At 48.5% G+C, this 20,854-nt stretch overlaps 1 protein-coding gene across 1 annotated transcript; it reads right to left on the reverse strand.

The window, feature by feature from the left end:
* Window positions 1–17,212, reverse strand: FOSL2 (FOS like 2, AP-1 transcription factor subunit). Its single transcript, XM_032683706.1, is given in 6 exon segments — window positions 1–5,663; window positions 7,154–7,261; window positions 10,863–10,893; window positions 10,895–10,959; window positions 10,961–11,116; window positions 17,025–17,212. Coding segments are annotated over 6 exon segments (1,128 nt in total). The 5' UTR covers window positions 17,124–17,212; the 3' UTR covers window positions 1–4,994.
* Between the last annotated feature and the right edge of the window lie 3,642 nt (window positions 17,213–20,854).

The raw sequence follows: 20,854 nt of genomic DNA on the forward strand, positions 1-20,854 counted from the left end.
TTTTAATTTTTCATGGCAAAGGGAGCTTTTTAATGAACTCAATTAACAGAGAGAAGAACTCCAGTTAGCTCTTGCTACACAAAAGTGTCCACAATGTCATTAAAACGAGATTTACAAGTGTCATAACTCTCAGCAGCATAGTCAACAATATAGCCAATCATTACAACTGAGCACCAAAAGAGAAGAGGGGAATATCATACCAACCAAGGAATTGGATGAAAGAAAGGAGTATGGGGGAAAGAAGGTGCAGAGGAAAAAAGAAAAGTCATTTTTTCTTTTCAGTCTAAATTGATTTTATTCTACAAAATGCTACTCAGTTAAAATTGTAAAAGCAAAACCATTGTAATATGTTCTCTTTCATAGCAGCAAGCTTTCTCTAACAAGCTTTTTGTTTTAGTGCAAATAGTGTAGGCCTGTAATTCAGTAAAATAACATGAACAGAAAAGAGACAACAGCAGAGAGAATGCCTCAGAGCTGAGATTCTTCAGGACTGAAAGAACTATATCAAGATCATCAGGAGCAAAGAAAGGTCCCACTTCAGCAGTCATCTTTAAGAACCTCCTTGGCAGAAACTATTTCATTGCAGACAAACAATAAAAAAGAAAAACCATGATATAAAACTTTTGAAGGAAAAAAAAAAAGATATTGGTGCCCCCAAACCTTCAGTAATCCCCATGGTCGCCTATTAATCACTGAGGCTTGATTCCACCTCTGACTCCCGCTTTGCAGCAGCAAAATGTTACTGATGCTTTCAATTTGGCCCCAGGAGAGTGGAATCAGAATCAGGCCCTTTCTGTATCTGAGGATCTTAAAGTAGACTTTAGTGACACGAGTAACATCGCTCTACTAAAGATGCACTATCCCTTACTGATGTTACTTTGAACTACACAGTATATCAAGATATATACAACAGTTTATCCTCTCACTGAGCAAAAACAATTGGATACCTATTTTCTACACATTTTATTATGGTTTTAACATCAAGTAACCACAAACAAGAAAGTGGAATAACCCTTTAATCATACAGGATAGGAGGGGAACAATTAAGTAAAACAGGATGGGATTTTATTATTATCTTGTATTCTGAGATTTGTCCTGAACTCCACCTACTGTTCACAGAGGAATGATAATGCATCTTTTGAAACATATCTCTTTTTATATTTTATACAGACAACAACAAAACCCAGAATCTTTTATTTAAGGAATCAAAAAAAAAAAAAATATTATTAGCCTAAAAAAAGAAGATCAAAGTATTTTTAATGCTTTCTTTATTATATCCAAGTCTTAAACAGAAAAAAAAGATGTAAACATGATAAATAAATAAGAAATAAAATTTAGATTGTTCCCCCCACCTCTTAAAATGTTTGACTTGGCCTTCCTAATGAAAATGAACTTGTGTCATAATAGTAAGATTTCATACATTTCAGAAGTCTGTTTTATAATGGGAAAAAAAAAGCAACACCAAAAAGGAAAAAAAAAAAAAAGGCAACAACCAAACACCAAGAATGTGAGTTGGGAGGATGTTAAATTAGTGGCGGGCAGATCTGCTGGAGCAGGCACAAGACGGCTGCCTGCCAATAAATAGTAAGAGACCAGGGAGAAGGGAGGTGTCTTAAGTTTGTTTTCATTTTTTTTTCTTTTCATTTAGGATGAAGGCCAGGTGGATCCTACACACAGTAAGCAGCAAAATTAAAGGTTCAGATGAACTAAACAGATAATTTAAATAATAATTATAAAAAATGCAACAGACAGCTACTGTCCCCAGCATGTTGGTCCCGAATCCCATCACATCACAAGTAGTTTGAGACTTACCCAGTCTCCACATCTATGAGAAAGGAATATATGAAGGCAATGCCACAACTGGGAGGGGGGAAGGAGGAATAAGGGCAAAACTGGAATGGTAAACATCACTCGGAAGCTGAATGTTTCCTTCAGTGCAGCTGCTACTGCTCCTCCCATTTTGGCATTGATTAATTTATGATGTTATGAGAGGGTTTGTTGAGCCAGTCACTAGAGGGTTGACCCAATACCAGCTGAAATTCCCTGGGTCTTTTTCTATTGACTTCAACAACTCTTGGTCAGCACTAGTTGTAACAGCTCCCACACTCCCATTACATGCAGAACATGGAGACACCAAATTTAGGAATTGGCAGGGGATTTTGGGGACAGGGAAGACAATCAATTCCCAAAGAGCACACAAAAAAAAAAAATGCAGGGCCAGACCAAAACTGCAGCAGAGTTCAAGTTGTACCTGGCTGCCAGAAACCAAACAAAAGTAAGGCTGATCCACAAAATACAAAATTCCAGGAACCAACGATCCCATCACAGACATCCTCTGAGAGATTTGAGGGACAAAATGGGCAGGCACAAGGTATTTGGGGCTTTTTCCAAACAGTAGAAAATAATCCTCTTTTTAAGCAGTTTCACATAGTATCAGTATCACAGGACAGGAAAGGGAAGCATCCCATCCTGTGTCTGAGAAGGTCAATGACCAGGCAGGAGGCAGTGGGCAAGGACCAGCTGCAGCTCCTTTGGCAATGATTCAGTGACCAAAAGCAAAGGTAGGTTTTGTTATTCCACCAGTTAGGTCTGAGGAGGCACCTGACTTCCTAAAACTCCTAGAAGGGATAGATGTTCCTGATCTCCCTGGAGACAGAAATACTGGTCAGCTAGCCTCAAAAGTAGCTGTATCACTTTAGGATTCACCACTTGTCAGTGTTGCATTCTGCTAAAAAATGAGTGGAATGACATGCAGAGACATTTTATTGAACAGCTTTAGATTCTCAACCTAGACTGGCCCAAGCAAGCATTTGGCAAATGGAGACAGAGAAGCAGCAGTTTCACCTAAAGTGATATCATCTACATAAAACCTGAGGAAAAAGGTGCTAACTATGGGAAATTTAAGGTCTACTTTATTAAAAAGGAAGTTTTGATGTACATGAAAGGACAACAGAACTCCTTTATCAATTTTACGTGTTATGTAAGCTCAGTTTGAAACCTCTAGCACCGGTATAAGGATGAAAGCATTTAAGCAATAAAGAATCCCAATCAGCTTTATGAAGCAAAAATATCAGTCATATTTATTTCTGGCACGTTTGGTAAATACTTGGGTTTAAAATAATAGTATTAATAAAAAAAACAAAGTCTACCTTTAGAGCCAAAAGTAGTGTCCCTTTGAAATGACTCAAGGAATGGGCAGTGGCCAGGGTTTGAGGGAAGCCAGCTCTGAGTAAAAGTCCGGTTCCACAAGACTAAGCCCTATTAATTTCCAGTGGAGTTGGTGGCAACTGCAGCAGTTTTGCATCTCATAGGACTGGCCCTATAACTGTATATTGCATTTCTCCAGGTCCAGCCTGACCAAGAAATACTCTGGTTTCGGTTGACTTAAAAAAAAAAAAAAGAAAAAAATATATAAAAGAACAAGAAAATATCACACCAAAATAAATAGCTGCCACCACAGCTTCAACAGGCAGGACCAAAGAGCCATCCCCTAAGTGGCTTAGCTGGCAAGCTGGGCAATCCTAGTGTGCACAGGGTCATGGTTTGTCAGTGCCTTGACATCAACAGGGATTGAGCTTGGCCCCAAGTAGGAATAGGTTACACACGTTACTGTTTCAGTAGTGAACATCAGCACTGGAGAGCTTGTGCCCTCTGTGAGCACTTAGTAGTAGCAGCCAAACCCTAAGGCTGGAGAAGACAAGGACCCAGGGCTACCGGAAGAGCCCTCTGCTTTGTTTTTTGTCTTCAGGCCAATCAATATCAAAAAACCCAGATCAATTAGAATGCAAAAAAAAAAAAAAAAAAGAGGCCAAAGGACCGAGGTGCAAATAACACTAATCAATTTTCCTCTGCTGTCAATTTATCATTTGCCAGAGTTTATGGCTAATACAGCTCTCTTCTAGTTCAAAGAGGTCAACACTTCAAACACGCCACTCCTGCCTGGTCAGGAGTGCCTTGTGGCCTGTGCTGTGCTGGAGGTTGGACCCCCTACCTTCCCCTCAACCTCGGAATTGGGAATCTCTGAGCAAACAACACCTACCAGTAAGAGCTGGTGAATGCATGCTGCTTTGTTTCCCAACAAGGAAAAGTCAGCAAGGGTACAACCAGGTAGTTTCACCCCCCTTAGCTGCTGCCTGTCTCCATCCTAGATTTATAGACATGTGGTGCCCCCTCTTTTTCGGTAGCATGTTCTGCAAATATGCCCAAGGGGAGGGGAGAATCTCAGAGCTCTGAGTCAGGAGCTCTGATAGGAAGGAGATGCAATACTCCCTAGACACTGGGTAGCCCAAGAAAAGTAAACAACAAGCAGCAAACGTGATATCCAGCAAACCAGGGTAAAACCCTGCCAAAGACACTGGTAAGTGCCAGCCCAGCAGCTTTTCATGCTACTTTGGCCCTGAGATGCTAACTTGTTTTTTTGAGGAGCCCAAGGAGACAAACGTATCTACATTTTAAAAGAGAAAGGCTTCCATATGAGCCTCCTGCTGTCTCTGTGCCCCAGCCTAGAGATTACAAGCTCTGCCCTTGCTGCTGAGCTCTTGGGCTCCTCTTGACCCCCCTCTCTCCCCCATCCTCCCAGCTGTCCCCCTCCTGTCTGGGCAACCTATGTGTTTCCCGCAGCCGCTCCCCAAGAGGAAAGATCCTAACAAGCCTTTAGAGTCAGAGCAACTGGATGAAATGTAATGGGATCAACAACATTGGAAATGATAAGCAGAGAGAGAGAGAGGGCAAGAGAGAAGCTGTAAGATCAACTAACCAGAATGATTTAAGCACAGAGCACAACTGATCAGATCAATCCACAAAGGAAAGGGATGACTAGCAACTGTCTGCAGCTCGCCTTCAGTCCCAGCCAGGAGTGCTCCCCAAGTCCACTATGGCCACAAAGAGGTTTTCATAGGCAGTTCCTACAGAGGGAACAGAACCCTCTCCAAATAGTCCTGGCATGTCAGTCCCACCCTTGCCGTTGCCTGCCTCCAGGGAGCTGGCGTTGTTCCTCACTCTCTTTCCTGGAGCTGTAGCACTTCCCCATCCTTGTTCTTGCTGCCCTTGTGCTTGAACGATCCTGTGCCTGTCTCTAATCCCACGGAGGGGGACTCCCCCCATGGTATTGTGGGTGGATGTAACACACTGGCAAAATGGGGGACTGCAGGGGGATTACAATGCCAGCAAGGTGGAGAGTTCAAGGAATCCGAGGACTGGTCCCCGCTGCTGCTGCTCCTCCGGTGAGCTTTGGAGCAGGACTCAGAAGGGGAGAGAGGAGACTCCTGATCTAACACGTTGGGGTAGGTGAACACCAAGTTGGAGGAGCCAGGAGTGATGGCTGGTGTTGAGGTCACCACGATGGGAGTGTTGAGTGCCTCCTCCCCATAAAAACCTCCAGCAATGCTGATGGGCTTAATGACAGACCTCTGGGCTTTGTCAAGGACCAAAGAGGAAGATGGGATCTCTTCTTCCACAGGCTCCTGCTTCACCACCACTGCTCCACTTGTTCCAGTCCTAACGCTCTGAAGGCTGCTCGATGGTGGGCTCCGACGTTCCTCGGGGCTGATTTTGCACACAGGGCTGTGAGCCACCAGCATAAACTCCAGCTTCTCCTTCTCCTTCTGGAGCTCAGCAATCTCCTTTTGCAGCACTGACTTCTCCTCCTCCAGCACTTCAGTTTCCTGCAGACAAAAGGGGAATAAATAAATACCAAAGGCTCTGGAACTACTCCTCACCTGGACCATGGCCATCAAGTCCAGGTCCCATCTGGCACAGACAGATACACCCCAGACTCTCATGAGCCGAGCAGGCACCAGGTCATTGCCAGTTGAGCATCTTGTGTTTCATGTGTCTACAGGTAGACTATTCCCAAACTTCACCAAACTAAGGGTTATAAATAATCTCATAAACTCACCCTAATTTTCTGATGGCCAGCTTCTGCCATTCTGTCTTGGCCCGTGACTTCAGTCTTCTCCCGTGCTCTGCCTGACAGATATCTTAGCAGAGAGGACCCATATCTCCTCTCACTGTTTTTTGTGTTGAGCTAATCATACTCTTTTCACTTAGACAAGAGTTAGTGTATAGCAATCTCTAAAATGTTTCTTTCTGTAGTGCGTATTCCAGATTAGGTCCGACACTTGCCTGACTCTTGCCCAAATGACTAACACTTTTGTCTCCACTGGATGTACCCGTTGATACATCCTACGATTAATACATTTACCTTTCCCATGGTCACATAGCACTGATGGCTTACAGTCAATCTGTGAGCAATTAGTACTTTCCCATATGAGGGACTCATAATTTCACAAAGAACTCACCCTCATTCCTTCAGGATATGACTTCCCACTTTGCACTCCTCTCACTTCTATTCCTTTAGTCATGACATTTCTATAGGATGTCCTGCCTCCCCTAACTGAGAACACCCTCCTGAATTCTAGTCAGAAGCACATTTCACTGGTCTGCTTTCACTGCTGCTGCTGTGCTTGTTAACAAGATCACTGGATAAAACCAGCCCCAGGCTGGTCCTTGAGCAGAAGCACTGGAGTTTTCCCTTCAGCCTCTTTCAACACAACCCATCCTCTTCAACCAGTCCCTTACCCACCCCTCGGTTCCTAGGCTCAGCCTACCTTCTCTATCTTAGCTAACTATTACCCCTGCGGTACTAGGGCACACGTCTCTGCAGTGCTTCCTTTTTGAAGGCATGGCAGTTACCCCCGCCCCATGCCCAAAGAAAGGTTAGCCTAAAGGATGTACCTTTGATAGGTACACATAACATCTGCCTTGTTTTCTACTGCTTCAGATGAGCCTTCCTCTTCAGTGCTTTTGTCCTTAGAGCCTGCCTTTGAGGCACACAGCACCTTTATTTTCACTGATGGAAGACCAGAGTCAAGGGGACTCATGCTAGTTGGGAAGCCAGAAGTGAAGAGAGCTCCTAGGACATTCTGGACACTCAGCAAGGAGAATTTAGGGTCCTGAGCTCCAAGCCCAAGTCCTCCTCATCCTCCAACCCTTGTTGATGCAGGAGCAATGCTATTGGGCAGCCTTGGAAGGGGAAGGCAGAGTGTGTTGTGAAGCATCTTCCTTGAACATGCTAGTGGAGGAAGAACAATGCCCTTCGAACTTGTCCAAAGGGCAGGAGACAAGGAAGGAGAAATGTATGCAGAGCACGTACCGCCTGGAGTTTCTCTGTTAGCTCTCGACGCCTGTTACGACACTTAGCAGCTGCCAATTTGTTCCTCTCTCTCCGGATCCTTCGCTTCTCTTCTTCCTCAGGCGACAGCTGTGGGCAAGTGCCAAGAAAATCTACAATCAGATCTGATGAAGGCATTCCTTAAGTTTGTGAGGATTTAACTGCAACGCAAAGGAAAAAGGCCTGATCCAGCAGGATGCTGAGCACTCCCCCTCTTCACTGATGTCAGCAGAAGATGAAAGCACACAGTATCTCTGCCTGCACCAGATCTTAGCAGAAGGGTGAGGAGAAGATGGAGCAGGGTGCAGGGAGAAGATTGTGTAAGAGGACAGCGAATCTGCACCAAGGCCAAACAGATAAAAGATGCTCTGATTGTTTCACAACTTGGGTGGTACGTTAAGCAAAACCAGAGCATGATGTTGTAAGTGCCTCTTTCTTGAAAGAAAGTATCTGCTGTTTCCCACACAATAATAGTTGCTTGCTTGAAGGTCGGGGATGGGGTAGAGGGGGAGACAGGGAAAATAGCAGAGCTCCCATGGAGTCCGTGAAGCAACAATGATTTATATTACCCAAAAATTTGACCTCAAATTTTTGAGCACTCAGCCAGATAACATACTGCTTCTTGCATCAGCAGGCAAGGCTTCAGTGATACCAAGGGCTTCCTGAGGCCAGCTGATATCCTCACTGATGTAAATCAGAAGCAATTCCATAGCAATCCATCCAGCTACACTCTTGCGAAACAGAGGAAGTGAGCAGGAGCCCACAAGATCTGGTCAAGTTATGCCTAGCTTTTGGGGTTTGAGACAAGGTTTTACAAATCCCAGCAGCAGCAGATAGGTTTGTGCCTCTGCCAAGGCCGGGGAGCCAGTAGAGCAGCACATGGACAGGGTGCAACAGACCACCACGGGGATTCAGGGCACATGTTCAGCTGTGCATCCTCCTCCGCTGGGGATCAACCTCATGCCCTAGACTTCAGCCTCACTGAGCTGGTCTGTGCTGCAGGGGCTCTGGGCTAGTGACTGCAAACAAAAGTGAAACCTTGACACCCTGCAAAGCAAGTGTCAGGTCTCACAGCACCTCAAAGCACGTGCCAGCAGAGAATGGAAAGAAACCCCTTTCATGGAAGCTTTTGGTTTTAACATCTTCATGGACTCTACATGTTGCAAATGAAACATTCACCCTTTTACCAGCTTTTCTTTTATTGTTAGTTTTACTCTAACCTCAGTCTGGGTTGTTTTGGCTTCCTCTATCTCCCTAATTTTGATGTTTGGTGTTTCAGTGAATTTACTTCAGCCTCTGGGCATTCAGCTTGCTCATTTCTGCTTTTTTCAGGATCTGAACTGTGCCGGTGATTTCACCTGTATGTAGTGCGAGCCCCTGGATGCTCACTGAGCAACATAAGCACTTCTAGGACTGCAAGACACAGGATTTAGGCCCAAAAACTTTTCCATCAGCAGATCACAGTGCTCCATTTTAGGTGGAGAGTACCTCCATTCTGCTGGGCAGCATATTTCCCCAGTAAGGAGCCCCTGCAGGCCCCACTCTCCCCCTCTATAGCTCTGCCCACTCCCTTTCCAGCCCAGATGTGTGCAGGGTAAAAAAGTATTTGTACACAAGTATCTACAGTATTGCAAAGCACTAAGTATGCACAAAGAAGCTATGCTGACTTGGGGCCTCTGTGCACAGTTTTCAAGAGCCCTTTCATGCTTTAGGAGCACAGATCTCACTGAAATATGTTGGGAGCAAAATTTCTCCTCCCAGGGCCTTCAGTCATTTTAAAATTATCTGTTTCGGAGGCTCTGCCTTGTAAAAAAAAAAAAAAAAAAAAAAAAAAAAATCTCTCAGACAGGCCTGAAACCCCTAATCTAGACGTTTTTAATATTTACCAGGTCTAAAAAGGAATATTCCGTCAGTGGTTGCTGGACTTGTTTGAAAGCAGTTGGATTTGGCACTCTTCATGCCCCTGCTGTACGCGTTATCCATAGCTTGTCCAAGCCCAATACGTGCATTCACTGTCAGGAACATTCATCAAAACAGGCTCTTTTCATAAAGTGTTACACAATGTTTCCAAAAAGGCACTCCGATGTGGTGTTCAAGCACCAACAGTGGAAACCTGAGCCAAAGAGCCACGGTAAAGTGCCCGGGTACTGCCTTAGCACGTGTCTAATCAAAAGGACTTGGCTTTGAATGACCCACAATGAACGCCTTGCAAACAAGCCACAGGCCAGGAATTGCTTGGCAGGCATCCTCAGCAAATAACTCTGAACAACAAATACAGCAGAGAATATGGTGATCTCTTCACGGCCATTTGTGAACACAGAGGCAGCATTTGTCAAACAAATTAGTTGTTGCTAATTATTCCTCCAGTTCTCGTGAGACCTTCCTTGCCTTTGGACACCAGCCTTGCACGCAGGAAACTGGCAAATAGCTCCAGCTGATGGAAAGGGCTGGCACGTACCCGACCCACCACGGCTGCCCCACTCTTCCTCCCAAAAATGAGTCCTCAGTGCACCCATACAAGCTCCCTGTACAGAGGTACTGCTAAACTCTGACTTTAACCTCTTAGGTCTAAACCAGACAGCAACTTCACATAAAATAATCAGACAGTGAATCAAAACAGATGACGTGGAAGTAAAAGTAGGGCTGGTGAGACTTATTGGAAACAGCCCTCATGCAATAGTGTGTGCTCTTGTATGGAGGGTGTGCAGTGTGTCTCATTACACTGCTCTGCAGCAACCCACACAACTGCTGCTTGGGAACAATTTGGGGAGATCTAGTTTATTCAGATATATTTTTAAAAAAAAGAAATCGGCCTAGCAGTGTGAATAGCTGTTCCCAGGACAGCCTGGGGAAGGCTGTTCTTACTAAGAAAGAGATCAACTAAGAAGAGATCGACAGGGCTGAAAGGATCTCCAGAAGATGAGGTGCCTAGCACCTGTCTACCTCCCTAGCGATCCAGAGGGCTGGCTTGATAATCTCCTCAGGAGATTGAGCACAGGGCAGCAGTGGGTACAAGCCACCCCACCTCAGTTATGAAAATGCCACCAGTTTGAAGCAGAAAAAGATCTTACAGGATCCCACCTCACTGCTGCAAAAAGATCAAGCAATTGACCATATTTGTAGTGGGAACGTTGATTTGGGCCCCAGATATTCAGAAGACTCTTGCTTGCTAGAGCTGTGGTACTCTAGAGAGGCTGTTCTCCCCGTATGATGCTGGCTGGTACGGGGGTATCACACAAATTGAGCCTGGAGCAATAATGCTAGCTGCCACAGAGCAGATAGAAAACCCTAAGTGATGTCATTTGGGTGTCAGATTTGTAAAGGACCTACATGAAAGGTCCTCTGCTTGCTTGGAGGTTTTCTTCTGCCTGGAGCAGCAGAGACACTCAAATTGAAACCCAGGGCTCGACTTCAGAGTTTCACCTGCTTTTGAACCGAGCCACAATGCGGCCCGGTGGTGTGAAGCGTTTGATGAAGATCGGGTAAATCTCGCCACACAATGAGAAAGCAGCACTAAGAGTCAGTCTCCAGCTTACACTCTATGGCACGCTAAGAAACCTCAGCACCTGTACAGTGCCGGGGACAGCTTCAGTGCTCCCTTCTGGGGCTGGGAGATCCCAAGAGGGGGCAGGGGGGAATCCCTGTACATCTGTTTCAAGGCACTCTCAGCTTCTCTCCCCATTGTGGTTACCTGCTCGTCTCTTCGTCTCCGTCCACTGTTGTCCCAATGGTTTTGAGACACCAGGACGCTGAAGGGCTGTGTGTCCGGCCACCGAAGAGAGCGGGGGGCAGCGGGTGGCTGTAGGGGTTGCGAACGAGAGTAGGGCTTGACATGGAGGTGATGACGGTGGGCTGGACCATCCACTGCAGGTCTTGGCTGGTTGTGATGGCGTTGATCGTAGGGATAAAAGCACTGCCTGATCCTGGCATATCTACTCGAAATTTCTAGGAGGAAAGGCGGAGGAGAAGAGGGACAGAGAAGAAAAGAAACCGTCAATGAAAGCAGAACATAAGTGGTTATTCCGAAATGAGCTAGGCCCTCAGGAGTGGCACCAGTGAGGATCAAAGCAGCACCTGAAGCACAAACACCAGCAGCTGGTGCCTCTGCAGCATCCCAGGCTGCCCCTGCCTGACACAGCCCCCTGAGGAATCACTGGGCTCAGGCACTTTCCCTCTGGAGCAGCTCTGGCCTCTCCCAGCCTCCTTCCTTTTCCCCTACAAACCCCCCAGCCTCCCTCACAGGCAGTGTCCCCACCGCTGCCACCTCCTGCCTGTGCCCACCGCTCCTTCCGGTGGGGAGTAAAAGGGGAATTCAGGAGTTTCTAGAGAAACACTTCTCTGTGAGCCCAAAGAAAAGGAAGAGAAACTTCAGTTTTGAAATGCCCCCACCAAGAAGGATGAAGCTACCTTCTACCAAAGGACTGCCCTGAAATTTGGGCTTGGTCCACATAGGGTTTGGTATGCCAAGAACAGCAGCTTGCCTCTTCTTCAGTGGTTCTGCACTTGCCACACATGCAGGGCGAGAAACTCGGCCCCAGCATGGTTACGTGCGAGGATATGTATTTTAATAGCAGCCTATAAAATAGGTCTTAGGATTCAGATCGGACAAGTTCCCTGCAGCTCTCTGCACTGTCTAGACAAAACAAGGCAGCAGTAAAACCAAGGCAGCAGGTAATGATCGCCTCCAAAATACATGTACACCTTGTTTCAGACAGAGGTAAATCCATCTGGATAATATGCTGGCACTAAATTGCAAGGAAAACAATCGCTTGTCCCCGGAGGGGGAAGAAGGGGAAAGAATGCTTTTGTCTATGCTGAGCTCCTTCAGGAGGCTTTCAATGGTTAGACTGGGATTAACAGACAGACATGCCTTGCTCCAGCAATCACTGTGCAAGGGACAGGGCTTGTAGGACCTGCGGCAGTCACCACCACTGATTTGTAAACCTTGAAATGATTCCGTGAAAAACGCGCATTCTTGGGTCGACAAACTGGCTTTCCAGAGAAACGAGGGCCCTTGCATCAGCCTGACCTCAGCTCAGGTAAGCGTCCCAGATAAGGTACAGCACTTCAACACAGATTTCCTTTTCAGGGTGTGCCTAGTCAAGCACCTTAAGTGTTTTTAAACCAAGGCTACTGCAAATAGTATTTCAAATTCTGATAGCTACAGCACTTTGGGCCAGCATTAGCCAGCTGCCAACGCCTGGAGATCAGGAGATCCAGTCTGAATACTGACAACTGCCGACTTACAGCTTTGGACAGCTAGCAAGAAAGGATGAGAGAAGGAAGGAGTGAGTCAAGTTAAGCAGGTGGGGGAATTACACAGAGAGATGACACTGGCACCAAGACCTTGGCAAAACCCCCCAACAGAACCTCAGAGATTCACCTGGAGCTTAAGTCCAACACAGCCTCATCTCACCCCACATTTCAGAGTGTGTGCCACCTCTCCCAGTTAATTATAGAGGTCCAGAGCTGCAAACTGTCAACACTACATCAGAATTTATGGGTGCAAATCCCCTCCTTTGCTCTGCCTGGTGTAGCCTGTGACCACATGGCACAGGAGAGGATGCCCTGGTGCTTCTACAACCAGAACACAAAGGGACCTTACCTTCACAGAAGGAATTAAGTGCAAGACTAGTTGAATCACAAGCTCAACTCAAGGGATGTGAGCCCTGCTTCCTGCTCCATAAGTGGCTTCTACCAAAACCTTTACCTACCTGTGTCACCATCCCTTTTGTATCCAAAAAAAACAGAGAGGAAAAGTCCTGTCTTCTTTTCAGGGACACTAGAAAGCTATGGCTGCAAAACATTCAGAGATCTTCTGGTGCTCTGCCATCCAGACACCATTTGCATTCCAGAGCAAACCTTTGCCTCCAACACCCAGCAACAGGCTAAAAATTCCCAACAGAGGTTGGGAGAGTCAGATCCACCACCAAATCAGCCACATATAACACAAGCATCTGACAAAGATCAGGCTCCAAGTTATTGATAAAGTGAGTACTTCACTTCCAATCACTCCTGTATTCAACCTAGGATCCTTCCCTAACACTAGTAGAATCTCCCGGACTCCAAAGGGGAGCTGCTCAGTTCACACATCCCTCTGCAGCTCCATGATGCTTCCTTGCAGACCTGGGGAAGAGATCAGTTCCTCTCGGTACCATGCCCCATCTGTCACCAGCTTCCTTAATAAACACAAAATATCTTAGAAAGAAAAAATCCTCCAAATCTGTATTCTGAAATACTCTCGAAAGGAAGTATTTTTCCTGGATAACTAATTAAGGGACACACTGCTGTGGCAGGCTGAGTCTTCAGATACAGAGTGCTCAGTCTACTGCCAGGTTTTACAAGCATTACTTCCTGACTGGTCAGGCTTTCCCCACATACCTCGCCTTCCCTGCTAGAACACTGCACTGGATCAGCTTTCCTGTGCCAAAATGGCTGGCCCCCCACACTCTCCCAGTGGCCATCAGCTCTGACTCCTGGGATGTTGCTGGTTGCAGTGGCAGGCCCTGAATTCCCTGCCACCTCCCCTACACAGCCCCTTTGAGCACTGGCCTCCTCATATCAGAATGCCAGATCTTTCCCCAAACTGCAGCCCCAGCTTTGCTCTCCTCATGCCTCTCTGTCTCAGAAAGCTTCGGTCCCTCTGCCAGCCTTGCAGCACTGCCTGCCCTCACACTCCCCATTTCTCCTATTTCCAGAGCCCCTCCTGCCTTTTCATCTCCCAGGACATGCACAACTCTCATCCTCTGACCCATGAGAGGCTCCTGGAGGTACCTCTCTGCCAGCTCTCGGTTCTTCTTATCTACAAGGAATTCCCAGCACTACAGAGAAGATGTAGTGATAACCAGATTGCAGGGCTACACACGCAGCACACGCTCAACCACCAAGCCACCGCTCGCCTCCTGACCCAAGCAACACACAGATGAGGATCTATCATTAAAAAACCCCAACAACTAAACAGCAAACAGAAAGAGTCCTGTTATTAAGAGTGCCAAGAACTGAGGTCAGTCTCTGCTCTGTCTTAAAAACATGGGGTTGGACGGGAGCCTCCTCAGATCCACAGTTGGGGGAGGCTCCAGCAAGTCCTACGATGGGTAGGGACAGACTACATTAGCAGCTCACAAAGTAGCACAGACAACACAGAAACATTTCAAGCTTTGTCTTCATGGTTCCCTTCTCCATCTTAGGGAGGAGTTTCTATACCACACCCTGTTGTTTCTTCGTTCCTCTCCAGACCTTCACTTACATCTCTAAGTGCTGAGCAGCACCAGAAACCAGTTGAGAAATGGGTAAAATGGCTAGGCAAAAAAAAATATAATCAAATCCAACAACGAAGCAACCAAGAAAATACCCAAAGTATCTGTAACAACTACTCAGTTATCAATATAGGGTATATATGAGATAATAAATACAAAGCCCCTGATGGGTCTCCCATGTTGAACATCTCCTTGAAGTAAAACTGGACACAGTGCTATGATATCTCAGGGGAAAGTTGACTGATCTGAAAGAGTACACAAACTCTTCCCATTAAAGTCTATGTTTACCACATGGTAAGTCAGTGATTAGGAAAATAGCATGACACGCAACTTAAAAGAAAAATGTTCCAGTGCTGTGCAGTATGGGAAAAATAATTAAAAGCATCAAAGTTTTGGCTCAGAGACACAGTTTCCATTTAAACATGTGACTGATGCATCTTTTCTTGCTTTTGGGAAAAAAAAAGCACACACTAAAGAAAAAATTTCTGCAATGCATATTTTCTGTAGCGATAAAACTCCGCAGATCTCCCTAGACCAGAATGAGCATAACAGCCCGACTGCTGGGGTAAAGGCAACGATTACATTTGATCCTAATCTACAACATCTGTAAGGATCAAGGGAAAGACGATCTACAAGGCCTTGAGAAATCTCCCAGATTCTTAAAGAAAACATTTATGTTCTTGCTAAGCCGACGTCCTGCTCAAAGCCCCATTTCAGATAGTAACCCTAGAAACCGGGCTCTGGTCCCTATATCAAACGCCTCGCACACAAGCCGCCTGGGGAAGATGCGCAGCACCAGAAAAAGGGGAAAACCCAGTTATTGCTCGGACCACGACAGCTCAACTATTAAGTGGTGACGGAGTTTCACGACCTCCCGCAGCAAGTGCTCGAATCCAGCGCAGCTGTTGAATCACAGGAGGAAAGGGAGAGTGAGGACTTGCAGCTTGCCGGGCGTTTCCAGTTTCTCAGTCCCCCTTCCCGCTCCCCTACCTTGTCCCGGCATTTACTGTAAACCAAGGAATAAGCTTTAGCTGAGCTAGAATCCCGGGAAACCTCAGTCCGCAACCCGCAGAGGGCACCAGCGAGATGCATTTGGAACAGGCGGGGAGCGGCAGCGAGTCATTTCTGGTAAAACTTCTTTAATGTGAGGAATGTCACGGGCTGGTACGGCTGGCAGAGTTTAAAACTGGACCTTTTTCCTTTTTTTTTTTTTTAATCATCCTATGACTTCTTGATGCGAAGGCTACAACTCTGCTTATGCTGCCAGTTCTCTCATACAAGCCACACAAGAAATAATAATATTGTGAGAAAGGGGGGGGGGGTGAAGCCCAACTCTGAAAAGGCAAAAAAAAGACAGGCTGGGCCAGCTGATGTAAACAAGTTATGAAATAACCCAGGTTTGTATAACTGGCCCGATTGTGTAATGCCTTCCCCAGAAGTGGTGGATTTAGTCTATCTAGGCATATAAGTCATTCCGAGGTGCTTTCTTAGGAAAATGAAAGAAAAAAAACCCAAACCACCCGACTGGGCTTTTAGGTCCGTGAATTCACGCCGCTTCCACAGGAAATATCTCCCATTCTCCAAGCGCCGCCCGGCAGCGGGGCTTGCGGGGGGAGCAGGGCCGGACGGCGCGGGGAGCGCTCCAGTGGGCCCCAGGAAACTCCAGCTCGGGAAAGCCGTCGCCGGCCGCTCCGCGGCCAGCGGCTCCAGGCAGAACCAAGAAGCGGGCGGGCAGCAGGCTGAGGAGAGCGGCACTCCGCTGGCCCCGGGGTCCCACACCGCGGGAAAGGCAAAGATAGTGTCAGTGCCCCGGAGCCAAAGTTTAGCGGGGTGAGAAGCGGGAAGACCACTGCGGGCGCTTGAAAGACCCAGAGCCCACTTTCAGCTACCCCTGCGCGTTCCACGGCGGCTGCAACAGCACCGTGAATAACTTGAGCAGCACCTCCCAAAGTCCCAGGGAAGCCGCCCAAAGAGCTGCTGGAGAGCCGCGGGCACTGCCCGGACAGGAGCGGTGTGCTGGGACACCGAGAAGCTCCTGACGAGAACAAAAGCAGGAAGGAGGAAGAGTTCGGTGCGTCCCTGTATTCGCGCTACCGACCTCGGAGCGGAGTCGACCGGAGGAGCCCTGTGACTTATGAGCTGGTCCCGGCCCGCCGCTGCGGCGGGTTCCCGGGCGACAGGCGGGGGCTCGGCACCGACCCCCGCCGACCCCCCTGCACCTGGGGCCGCGGCGGCGGCTGCCCGCCAGGCGCTCCTCACCGCGCGTCCCCGCTCGGGGCAGGCCGTACCTCCCACGGCACGCCTGGCCCGGCCGGCCGGGAACTCCGGTCAGCGTCCCGCCGGACGCGTCACGGCACCCGCTCCGGGGCGGGCAGGCAGGGAGAGAGAGAAGGAAAGCGGCGGCGCCCCGCTGGGGGCAACAGGACGGGCCGCGGCTGCGGGCAGCCCCGCGGCCGGCGCCTCTCCGCCGGGCGCCCGCGCCTCCGCCGCCGAGGAAGCGCCGGCCGCTCCCCGGGCGTGGCGGTGAACTCCCGTGCCGGGAGCGCTCGGAGCAGTCTCCGCAGGGACCGCGGGAGAGGGGCAGCGCCCGGCCCTACCTGCTGGGCTGCGCCGCTCGAGTAGGTCTCGGGGTGTCCCGGGGAGCCGCTGCTGCCTCTGGAGGAGGTGTCGAAGTTCCCGGGGTAGTCCTGATACATGGTCCGAGGTCGGGGGGGGAGCCGCGTCCCCGCCTTCCCACACCGACACCCGCCGCTCCCTCGCCGTCTCCCCGCCCCTTCTCCCTCCCGGCCTCTTCGGCTCTTGCCTTTCGCCTCCCAACGCTCGCCGCGAAGAGGGGAAAAAAATAATAAAAAGGCTTTGGGAGGTAATAAGGGGGGAAGGTTAAAAAAAAAAGTAAAAAAACCCAAACAAACAAACAAAAAAGAGATAACAAAATTAATAATAACGATGTGTAAGTAGCTCAGTCGGCAGCTGAGCGCCGGCAGGACGGGACGGAACGGGACGAGAGGTCCCGGCGGCGCGGCGGGAGCAGAGCCGTGCGCGCAGGCAGGCGCTCGCCGATGTCCTCTCTCCGCGCTGCCTGGCGAGACTCGCCCCGCCGGCGGAGCGGCCGCGGCCCCGGGGGCTGCAGGCGGAGCGGTTCTCCTCCGCCCCCCCCAACCTCCTCCTCCTACACTACCACCACCACCACACACCGGCCGCCCCTTTTCCCGGCACGGGGGTGACTCAGCCGGGTCCTGCGCCCCGCGGCTCGGAGAGCGGGAGCTCCGCGCGCCCGCGGTGACTCAGAGCAATGGCATCGCCCCGGCCCCGCTCGCTTATTATCCGCCCGCCGCCGCCGCACCATGTGCACTCGCACACGTCAAACCCGCGGCGCACCGGCCCACCTTGCCAGCGCGGAGCCTCCCACCTGCCGCCCTGGCGGGGGAGGCGGGACGGGCACGGGGGACGGCGCCCGCCTCCGCCGCGCCCGCTGCGCCGCCCCCGCGGCTCCGCCCGCCCCGCCGGGGCCTGCAGAGAGCGGCGGAGCGGGCGGTGAGGGCGGAGCGGCGGGGGCGGTGCGGCGACCTGTTCCCGGCAGGCCCCGCCCTCCCCCGCCCCGCTTGGTCCCGTCCGCTGTCGCACGTTGCCAAAAATGGTCATTTGCGTCGCACGACGCGAGCGCGGGTTTCCTTGCCGCGGATGACGCGCTCGAGAGGGATTCCCTGGCCCGGCCGCCGGGATTTAAAGGGACAGGCACACGGCCGGGAGCGGGGAGCGCGGGGGTGACTTCTGGGCAACGGGACGCAAGTCTGGCCCCACAGATCGGCTTTCCATGCCACGGTGTCTCGGGGGGCGTTTGATCCAGCCCTACTCCCCGCAGAAGGGTGGCTGGCAGTGCTTGGCCCATTCCTTCACTGCATCAATAAACCAAACTTCAGACTAGTTTAGTTTTTATAAGTGTTAAAATGTTTTATTTCATTTTTATTTCTATTTTTATTTCTATATTTTTATTATTTTATGTTTTCATTATTTTATTAATTCTGTATTTTCGTGGTTATTACTTTTATTTTTATAATATTCATTTGTTTAGTTAACTACATTTTAATTTTGTTTATTAATATTGTGCTTTATTTTTATTTGCTTTTCTTTTTACCTTTTTTCTTTTATCTTTTTTCTTTTACTTTATTTTAATTTTTATTATTTTTGTTCTATTTTCATTTTATATCTATTCTTACTTTGATTTTGTTTTTTCCCCTAATTTTTATTTTTTTTTAATTTCATTCATTCACTTCTTTTTATTTTTTTAAGTTCACTCCTCCATCCTCCTGGGATCTAGCTGCAGAGCCACTCTAGACCTGCAAAACCAGAGCATGTCACAGGGACAGCAGGTAACAACCCTGGGCTTTCCTGCGGTAGAAATTCCTGGAGCAAGGACCATAGCAGCCTGCCTCGGGTGGCTCTGATATTGCCAGGTCACTGACTGGCACAGGCTGGAAGATGGCAGAAACAGATAGAGCAGAGCCATTCATGCAGAGGACATAGGTTCTTAGGTGATCTGCAGCGAATACAGCAATGGTGCTACTTTACAGATTGATTTAATGCTGCTCTTAGATCCCAAATATCTTGTTTTCACCCTCCTTGGAGGATTTGCCCAGCCCTGAGCATGGCCTTTTTGCTGGTAGGGAAGGAAAAGTCACCTAAGTTCAAACTATAAAATCCCATTTAAGCTGTCTCATGGACAAAGTATTTTCCCACAGGAGCCCATCTGAGTGCAATGCGCTTTCCTCCACTCCCACTGTCCTCCTTGGGAAGGGAGAGGCAGGACCCAGCTCAATCCCAGAGCCTTCGGGGAACTCTGAAATGAAGCAGCCCAGTGGTGCTAAGTCTTCAGAGCTTGATTTTTTCAGCACTGAGCCAGGAATTTGGGAGTAAAACTCCTGCTGGTGCAGCTTGTTTTTCAGCACCTTAATTTTTCAGGCAATTGAAATTCTAACTCCAAATTAGTCGGCCTATTTCAGGCAGCACCTGACTTTGGGGGAGGTGGGGACAGGGCTGTAAAAATAACACCACTCTTCCAACATGCATCGCATTAGGAGCGAGGGGCTGGGGAGGGGGAGAGGTACTCTAGCAGGCACAGTGAGGCTGTGACGTGGGTTTTCCCTCGGGTAGTGTATCAGGCAGGTGATCTGCACGTGCTGCATTCTGCTGGGAAGAGAATTAATTCAAGATGTGAGAGGAATCAGGCTGCAGTTGTCAAGAGATGAAGAGAAACAGGGTAAAATAGGCATCATAATAAATAAGCTCGACAAAAGCAGAGGCTGGGTTTGGGCTGGTCACACCTCCCTTGGCTCTGCCTCCAGCTTTCCTCAGGTGGAGAATGCTGCTGGCCCTAGGGTTTACTAGACACTGGGAACAACTGCTGTCACCTGAGATCACCAGCCCTGGCTCTGGTCATGTGTCTCATAAGGCTGGTGGGCTTGTAGAATCCATGCTTCTGTGCAACAAGGAATGCAAAAGTATTTGGTGCAGGGAGGAAGAGATGGCCAGAAACGGAGCGAGATGGGGGTGCTGGAGCGTTAGTGTTGAGGCATTTTTCCAGGGGAAAAGAGATGGTGTTTCTCATTGCTCCTCTTTGATTTGTTTCTATGCTTTTCCTTTAGCATCAGATCATTAAACCTGAACTACCTGCTCTCCTCATGTTGCAGCTCAAGCTCATTTTGAGCATCGTTTTCAGACATTATTCCAATGTGATTTTGGCACATCTGTCCTGTCCTGCTAAATTTGCATGAGTCCTAGTCTGGGAACAGTTCATTTCAAATGACATTCATGTGCTGTTTTAATATTTGGCTGCAGTTAATGTGAATGCAATTAGTCGACACTTGTAAATCCCCAAGTTAAAAGCCCTATAAGAACTGCAGGAAGCTGAACACACACCTGAGGCCAAAATGTCCGCTCATGTTGGATGATGAACAGCTGGACTGACACCACCTTTCCCTCCACAAGTACCTGACCCACAGCCACCAGATGTGATGGTGAACTTTTACCGTGTGTTTGCGTTGACTTCACTGAAGTTCCTTCTGTTCTGAGAGCACAAAACCCCTCTGGCTAAGGCAGGCTCACACATACAGAAGTGATGGGTATGTCCTATGGGGAAAAAATATTCAGTCCCATTTAGTCTCCTCATTCCCGTATCAGCCCTTTGTAATACTTCTTATTTTTTTGATCGAAGTAACTCAGACTAGCCTGGCTCTCAGTGCCCTAGACACATGCATTTTTAATCTGCATCCAGACCAAGCTTCATTGTGCAATAGGCTCCCTGCTTCCAAAAAAACAAGAGATAACATGTATGTCTGCCTAGTCCATTCTTGCCCGAACCAAAGACAAATTAAGACCAGCCCAGGTTCCAGGGCAGGAGGGGATCATTGTAAGGCAAATGAGACCTTGG

This window comes from Chiroxiphia lanceolata, chromosome 3, assembly GCF_009829145.1.
Source record: "Chiroxiphia lanceolata isolate bChiLan1 chromosome 3, bChiLan1.pri, whole genome shotgun sequence".
In the NCBI taxonomy this organism is placed as follows: Eukaryota; Metazoa; Chordata; class Aves; order Passeriformes; family Pipridae; genus Chiroxiphia; species Chiroxiphia lanceolata.